General features: G+C 40.0%; 1 protein-coding gene across 1 annotated transcript; it reads left to right on the top strand.

The window, feature by feature from the left end:
• The first annotated feature begins 1,788 nt into the window (after positions 1 to 1,788).
• LOC149460495 (interleukin-8-like) lies at positions 1,789 to 7,446 on the top strand. Its single transcript, XM_089679608.1, has 4 exons — positions 1,789 to 2,090; positions 5,227 to 5,362; positions 6,319 to 6,402; positions 6,944 to 7,446. Exons 1-4 carry the CDS (start codon positions 1,907 to 1,909, stop codon positions 6,969 to 6,971), a joined length of 432 nt encoding a protein of 143 aa, XP_089535734.1. The 5' UTR covers positions 1,789 to 1,906; the 3' UTR covers positions 6,972 to 7,446.
• Positions 7,447 to 9,111: the final 1,665 nt, after the last annotated feature.

The following is a 9,111-nucleotide window of genomic DNA, read 5'->3' as shown; positions in this document are numbered from 1 at the left end:
CTGCAGAGCACATTGAGAAGAGCTCTAAGAGCTGTTTTGAAACAAAGGACCCCCCTTCACACAGTTTACAGGAACAGAGGTGAAGACTGAGGCTGGATTGAGACCAGTACACATTATAGAGGGATATGCTTTGTTCATATTGCATGTCTGAGGATTGTAACCACTTTAAATTTAAAGCTGTTTGTAAATGCTGTTTTAATTTAATAAAGCCTTTGCTATGACAATACTACCCTATGCAAGTTTCCGATTAGTCTACTTGCTACTATGACTGATCCTGTGCAAGGAGAGCCTGTCAGCTCCTGCTTCAGCTAAATGATCAGGAAGGATTTGATTACAAAGCTTCCATCAGTTACCAAGCACTACATGCCAATTTGAAAGAAAGGCATAGTCATTTGGTGGGGGGGGGGGGTGGTATTTTAGTGTTGGCTAGGGCAGTACAAGGGGTAAATACATCACTGTCCAGGAGATGAGCAAGCCGGGACCTAATAGCAGATATAGCATATAGGGATCAAGTAGGAGTGTAGTAAGTAAGAAGTAACACATGGTTGCAGGATGGTATCAAGCATAAGCATAGTCAAGGAAAACATGGTTGCAGGTTGTGATCAATCAGAAGCATATTCAAGGAACAAGTGGTTGAAGGTTGGGATCAAGCATAAGCATAGTAAAGGAACAAGTGGTTGCAGGTTGGGGTCAAGCAGAAGCATAGTCAAGGAAAAAGTGGCTGCAGGTTGTGATCAAGCAGAAGCATATTCAAGGAACAAGTGGTTGAAGGTTGGGATCAAGCATAAGCATAGTAAAGGAACAAATGGTTGCAGGTTGGGGTCAAGCAGAAGCATAGTCAAGGAAAAAGTGGTTGCAGGTTGGGGTCAAGCAGAAGCATAGTCAAGGAACAAGTGGTTGGAGGTTGGGGTCAAGCAGAAGCATAGTCAAGGAACAAGTGGTTGGAGGTTGGGATCAAGTGGAAGATACAAACAGCAGCAAGAGTGAAAGGAACAAGATATTAGCTGGAGAAGAGAGCAATAATCCAGCAAATAGGAATTGCAAAGGCATGGCTTAAATAGAAAGGAAGGTCATGGAAAGAGCAAGCAGTTCAAGGTTCACCAGAAACAAGACAGGAAGTAAATTTGTTCAAGTAATCAGACATAAAGCTGTCCAGCACCTCAGGAGGCTCAGCAAGAAGATCTACTGCCAGATGCAACAGAGGTTGTGGGTTCAGATCCTGGTCCTGACAGTTATTCAGGATGCAGAACACTTGCCGCCAAAGACAATGGAACACCAGGCAAGTCCACCAACTATGGATAAATGAGCCCATGTCTGAACGACCACAAATCCAAACAAGGATGCATAAGGGTTAATATGTGCTAATCTAGTGAGTATCATCAAAATAGTGTTTTATAGTCAATTTCAATAGCAGTCGCATTGTGAGAGCATGACTTAGTAGTATCCCAGGTTTGATCCCAATGTTTGTGATCTATGGAGAGTTATAATATCACCATATTTATATACTTACAGTTTTACGCGATTTTATTTGAAACAAGCCCTCTGAAAGGTTATAAAACCCCACAGTTTCAAGCATCCTCTCTCATAAAAATAAGTGGAAACAGTCTGACCTTCTTTAAAGTTCTATCTCTGCAAATGTCTGACATCCACAAGACGCATTTGGATAAAATTATGTTTCCATCTGCAAAAACCAGAGCACACATGCAGGAGCCTTTTGCCAATGTTACTACAAATGCAGCCAAAACAGAATTATTATTGTTTATACAAGTGGATCAAGCACAATGACCGAACAACCAACAGTTTGCTGAAAGTGAGGTACTTGTATCGTGACTCAGGAAGTGTGACAAACAGCAAATTACTGAATCTGGAATTTACAATGTCGTAATCAAACAATAATGACATCACAATGATCAGGCACTATCCTATAAATTCTATTCGCTTCTCAGTTGTAAAACAGAAGGTCTTGGAGACAGCACAGCTAAAGAAAACTAGGAAGCCTGCCAAGCAAATCCTCAAGAAAACCATGACGTTCTCCAAAGCAGCTTGTGCCACCCTTGCCCTCTTCCTGCTTTTCACCACTGCAGCAGAAGGTAATGATAATTTCTTAGTTATACTTTTGAACTTAACTAAAAAGTTAACCTTTGTTTTCAGTCTAGAAAAAAAGTACTGGGTAGAAAATTATTTTAGTAGCAATATAATATGCGTACATAAAAGTGATCTTAAAAAGTTCCCAATTGGCAGGAGAGTACATTCCATTCTTTATATTTTTCCTATGTATCATAGAATGTCCCATTGGGCAGAAGGCAGCACACATGCTGTCACAGCAGACAGCCCATAAAGAACATTGCCTTTTTCTTTTGCTAATTCTTACTGTAGCAGGAAAGTTGTCTACCAGTTTGTTTTCCTAGGAATGTTGGCAACTATGTGTAAAACCACCTTTAAGCTGTAACTCTACATAAGTACATAAGTACATTAGTGATTCCAATGTTGGTTTGGTTACAAGATAGTGTGACATTTTGGACCATTGTAGAGACACCACTTTTACTACACACAGCCCAGCTATTATGAGCCCTTAGTTTATTGCTAGTTTTTTTTTATATATATCAACTACAATTTTTCTTTATGCTATCAGTAAAAGAAAAGTAGAAAACTACTTGAACTTAAAGTGTTACTAAACCCAGGACCCTGCATTCACTATATCTGGTCTCCCACAGTACTAAACCCAGGACCCTGCATTCACTATATCTGGTCTCCCACAGTACTAAACCCAGGACCCTGCATTCACTATATCTGGTCTCCCACAGTACTAAACCCAGGACCCTGCATTCACTATATCTGGTCTCCCACGGTACTAAACCCTGGACCCCGCATTCACTATATCTGTCTCTCACAGTACTAAACCCAGGACCCTGCATTCACTATATCTGGTCTCCCACGGTACTAAACCCAGGACCCTGCATTCACTATAGCTGGTCTCCCACGGTACTAAACCCAGGACCCCGCATTCACTATATCTGGTCTCCCACGGTACTAAACCCAGGACCCTGCATTCACTATAGCTGGTCTCCCACGGTACTAAACCCAGGACCCCGCATTCACTATATCTGGTCTCCCACGGTACTAAACCCAGGACCCCGCATTCACTATATCTGATCTCCCACGGTACTAAACCCAGGACCCCGCATTCACTATATCTGGTCTCCCACGGTACTAAACCCAGGACCCCGCATTCACTATATCTGGTCTCCCACGGTACTAAACCCAGGACCCCGCATTCACTATATCTGGTCTCCCACGGTACTAAACCCAGGACCCCGCATTCACTATATCTGGTCTCCCACGGTACTAAACCCAGGACCCCGCATTCACTATATCTGGTCTCCCACGGTACTAAACCCAGGACCCCGCATTCACTATATCTGGTCTCCCACGGTACTAAACCCAGGACCCCGCATTCACTATATCTGGTCTCCCACGGTACTAAACCGAGGACCCCGCATTCACTATATCTGGTCTCCCACGGTACTAAACCCAGGACCCCGCATTCACTATATCTGGTCTCCCACGGTACTAAACCCAGGACCCCGCATTCACTATATCTGGTCTCCCACGGTACTAAACCCAGGACCCCGCATTCACTATATCTGGTCACCCACGGTACTAAACCCAGGACCCCGCATTCACTATATCTGGTCTCCCACGGTACTAAACCCAGGACCCCGCATTCACTATATCTGGTCTCCCACAGTACTAAACCCAGGACCCCGCATTCACTATATCTGGTCTCCCACAGTAGTAAACCCAGGACCCCGAATTCACTATATCTGGTCTCCCACAGTAGTAAACCCAGGACCCCGCATTCACTATATCTGGTCTCCCACAGTACTAAACCGAGGACCCGGCATTCACTATATCTGTTCTCCCACTGTACTAAACCCAGGCCCCCGCATTCACTATATCTGGTCTCCCACAGTACTAAACCCAGGACCCCGCATTCACTATATCTGGTCTCCCACAGTACTAAACCCAGGACACCGCATTCACTATATATGGTCTCTCACAGTACTAAACCCAGGACCCCGCATTCACTATATCTGGTCTCCCACAGTACTAAACCCAGGACCCCGCATTCACTATATCTGGTCTCCCACAGTACTAAACCCAGGACCCCGCATTCAGTATATCTGGTCTCCCACAGGACACAGAACAGCAATTATTTTAGTAAATATAAACTGCTAAATACCTTTTCTCATCAGCGGTATATAGCAGTCTTGTGGCTTCTATCTGTGTCCAGCCCAGCACTAGCTAAAGATTGTAGGAGGAGTTTTCTTTCTGCTCTAGGAGGATGGAAATCACCTAACCTCTGTCTGGACAGTGCTGATTGGACTTTGCTAATCACATGCACTCTCCCAAGAAAAAAAAAACCTCTCTAGCAATACACACCAAACTCAGCATGTGCATGCCTACAGTTCAGTCTGGAGATAAGTGGTGGTCACTTTAAAAAGGGGAGGAACAGAGAAGAAAGGATCAAACAGCCTTTTTTACACAATGCAGAGGATTAACCCCTTAGGTTCCACAGTGAGTATAACAACCATGCTTTACTGCATATACAGACTGGTTTTTCTGTTGTGGGCTTAGTAACACTTTCAAAGTAATGTGATGTTTTGCATTACAAGGCATTACAATATAACATGTTTCTAGGACATTGTCAACTTTGACATTCTCAGCAGCCCAGGTGTAAAGTACATTTGACAGTTTTAATTTTCTAACATTAATAGAGAACTCCAGGAAACATCTCTGGAAAGGACAACAGGAGGTAAGTGTAATGTGTTTAGTTCTGTATGTATCTCAGAAAGGACAGCATGGAGATATATGCAATTAACACATTACACTTAACCGTCCATTGTCCCTTCCAACGTTGATGCCTGAAATTGTTCTGTATAGAAGACACAGATACCAGAAACCATGGACAACAGTGCAAATGTTAGCAAAAACAATTACTATGTTTTTGAACTGACATTGCCCTGAAGTTCAGAATTTTGCATTTTTATTTGCTGAAAGTGAAAACAATTACTATGTTTATGAACTGACAATGCTCTGAAGTTCAAAATGTTCCATTTTTATTTGCTAAAAGTGAAAAGAGGAAAACGTCTCTCATGAAATTGGCAAATTTAAAAATCATGTAATGTTATAACTATATACATTTTTCTTTTCTTTAATTTTCAGCTATGTCTTTAGTGAGATCAGCAACAGAATTAAGATGCCAGTGTGTCAAGCTTGAATCAAAACAAATATCGACCAAAATAATGGCGAATATAGAAGTGATACCCAGTGGTCCCCACTGCAAAAATGTTGAAGTAATGTAAGTAATGTATTAATATATATATATATACTTTACATATATTAGCTGTTGTTAGATGGGACATTGTTTAATATATATATATGATGCCTCATGTTGGTGGTTTCAACACCATCTTTGAGTCCATTGATAATCCCATTGTTCAGCATTGGTTTGGTAAAGTAGGAGTAAACTCCCTTGGTTGAATTTTACTTATAGGTAAGCCTATAATAAGGTTTACCTATAGGTATGGTAATTATCTCCTAAACATGCACCATTTAGAAGACTTTTACTTTGGCAGCAGCCGGTGACATCACCGGTGCATGCACTCTGAAGGAACGGCATACCCATGCTTGGCCATTCATACTGCTGAAGCCCACGAACCCTAAAGGAAGACCAGGTGAAGATGGAGGCACCTACAGCAGTGACAGCGCACCGCTGGATGGCTTCATTTTCAGGTAAGTATGTTATAATATGCTAGTAGGTGGTATGACTTACATTGCTCATGGCCTTTTTTTGTTTTTTGTGCTGCGGTTTACTACTGTTTTAAAGGCTCACCATACATGTTACAGTATAATTGTACGATCTCATTAAGATCTACAAACTTGTATGTAGTGCAAGATCCTGCCAGACTGGATACAAATTGAATGGATAGGTTAAATAGGTCCTCATATTGCATAGTTTTGGTAAATCTAAAGAAGTTCTTTCCCACCATCCTTCCAAGCTCAGTCTTCTCATGACCATGAAAGTCCAGTTTGGCAAGGCTCATAGCATATTGAGGAGTGTAGTATCCACACCAGCAGATACTGCAACCCATAGCGTAGCACTCTCCCACAATGCTTTGCTTTTATTTGGCTCATTAGTCTTTTGGTCCTGGACAAAAAGGAGCCTAAGTGCATGCATTCTGCAAACAAATTAATGATACATTGATGTCATCCATCACAGTTAATAAAATTTCAAAATTGTTTTTTGTTTTTCAGAATTACTCTAAAAGATGGAAAACTGGTCTGTGTGGATCCTTCTGCTTCTTGGGTAGAGCGAATTATCAAGCTAATATTAGAAAGGTATTCATTCTACAACAGAGAGAACAACAAAATGATTATAACATTTTGCCCTTTTTGATTTAAAGCTCAATCCCAGCTACCGTATAAACATTTATTTTAGTTTTTTATAGAGGGACAAGAGATAAAATTTTCAGTTTATTTCTGTCTGTGACACCATTTCCTGTCCCTACGGTATCCAGAAAAAGTCACATAAAAAAAAATCACAGTTACAAGAAGGCTCAAACAGCAATAAAAAACATTATAAGAATCTTCCTAAAAGTGCTCTCTGATTAGCATAAAAGCAAGTAATTGGAAAAAATCATTATCCCTTTGTGCACTGGATGTCTCGTTAAACATTTTTGATTATGTGGGATTTTGGTTCTGCTTTTAATAAAAAGCACTGACTTTTATTGCTTATTAATCAACTAACATTATAAAACAATGATATTGTAAGGCATTTTGTTATTATCCTCTCCATAAAAAGTATTTAACTAAAAGCTGTTAACATAACATAACATTTTCATGTGTTTTTTTGTAACAATATTTTTGTTTCTTTTGACAGACAGCAAAATGAGGCAGAAGCTGTTTAAATGAAATTTCCTACCTTCTCAGGAACGCATCCTCACCTGTATTTTTATAACTGTTTATACTGCTGTTGTTATTTATTTTGTATCTCATTAATAATTATATTTATGTATTTATTTTGATACAGTGAGACAGTTAGAAAAATGACTGCTATCTACTGTAAAATTATTGTTTTAATCTTGGTTTAACTTTAGCAATATAAGAAGACTCTTTAATGAGCTTCATATTTTGTTAGGGTACAATAATATGAGCATATAAATCAGTTTATTATTAGGGAACTCAATGTGCCATAACTACAAAGGTAGGCAGCTAGGATCCATACTTTTTAAATACGATAATTATAGTAAATTGACTGGAGGAATATTACATTCATATTAGTTTACTTGCGTTAACTATAATGTGTGTTCGGCGGTTATATATATTATGTTGGTTGTATTTATGTGTATTTTATTTATTTATAAATAAACACTTTGAACAATACAGTTGGTGTCTAATTTCATTTTTACATTCATAAATATAACCACATTATTACTGTTTGTGCTTTCTTCAGTGGAGTTGTCTTTTAGCTTTATTTCTTTACATTGATAAAAATCTGTTTTTTTGCAGAAAAGGCTTGGTCTGCAACACGTTTGTAATTATAATCACTGTATATTCCTTTCACCTTAAATATTTTCTACATACTGCACATTTAAAACCAGTATTTTCAGGTGCAATACCAGTATAAAAAAAAATTATATCTCAACCTCTGTCTGTTTATTCCGGTCTCATGGACAAATATATAAGGTATGGCAGGGCCAGCAGCTAGATGATGAAGTATTGCTCCTTAGTATATTTGTCCTTTCCTTAAAATCATATGTGAATTTATTCATAATTTATAAAACAATCCATTTAGTTTAAAATAGAAATGCAAGGCAAAATGTGTGTGTGTATATATACAGTGGGGATCGAAAGTTTGGGCACCCCAGCTAAAAATATGTATTAATGTGCATAAAGAAGCCAAGGAAAGATGGAAACATTTCCAAAAGGCATCCAATTACAGATTAGACATTCTTATAATATGTCAACAAAAGTTAGATTTTATTTCCATCATTTACACTTTCAAACTAACAGAAAACAAAAAAATGGCGTCTGCAAAAGTTTGGGCACCCTGCAGAATTTATAGCATGCACTGCCCCCTTTGCCAAGCTGAGACCTGCCAGTGTCATGGATTGTTCTCAGTCATCGTCTGGGAAGACCAGGTGATGTCAATCTCAAAGGTTTTAAATGTATATATATATATATACACACACATACATATACATACATACATACACACTATATTGCCAAAAGTATTGGGACACCCCTCCAAATCATTGGATTCAGGTGTTCCAACCACCTCCATGACCACAGGTATAGAAAATCAAGCACCTTGGCTTTCAGTCTGCTTCTGCAAACATTTGTGAAAAAATGGGTCACTCTCAGAGCTTAGTGAATTCAAGCATGGTATCGTGATAGGTTGCCACCTGTGTAATAAGTCGATCCGGGAAATTTCCTAGCAATTTCACACAAATATTCCACAGTCAACTGTTAGTGGTATTATAACAAAGTGGAAGCAACTGGGAACAACAGCAACTCAGCCACTAAGTGGTAGGCCACGTAAGATGACAGAAAGGGGTCAGCACATGCTGAAGCACACAGTGCGCAGAAGTCACCAACTGTCAATAGCTAAAGATCTCCAAACTTCATGTGGCCTTCAGATTAGCACAACAACAGCGCATAGAGAGCTTCATGGAATGGGTTTCCATGGCCGAGCAGTTGCATCCAAGCCTTACATCACCAAGTGCAATGCAGTGGTGTAAAGCATGCCGCCACTGGATTCTAGAGCAATGGAGACATGTTTTCTGGAGTGACCAATCATGCTTCTCTGTCTGGCAATCCAATGGATGTGTCTGGGTTTGGCAGTTGCCAAGAGAACGGTACTTGACTGACTGCATTGTGCCAAGTGTAAAGTGTGGTGGAGGTAAGATTATGGTGTGGGGTTGTTTTTCAGGGTTTGGGCTTGGCCCCTTAGTTCCAGTGAAGGGAATTCTTAAGGCGTCAGCATACCAAGACACCAGGGGTGGTCTGACCATTTGGAAACTCGGGCACTGCCCGAGGGCCCAGGGT

The sequence above is a fragment of the Staurois parvus genome, unplaced genomic scaffold (assembly GCF_062004578.1).
Source record: "Staurois parvus isolate SC_StPar_1 unplaced genomic scaffold, SC_StPar_1.0 ptg000227l, whole genome shotgun sequence".
In the NCBI taxonomy this organism is placed as follows: Eukaryota; Metazoa; Chordata; class Amphibia; order Anura; family Ranidae; genus Staurois; species Staurois parvus.
Note: the sequence above shows the minus strand (reverse complement) of the source record. Positions and strands in the feature narration are given on the sequence as shown.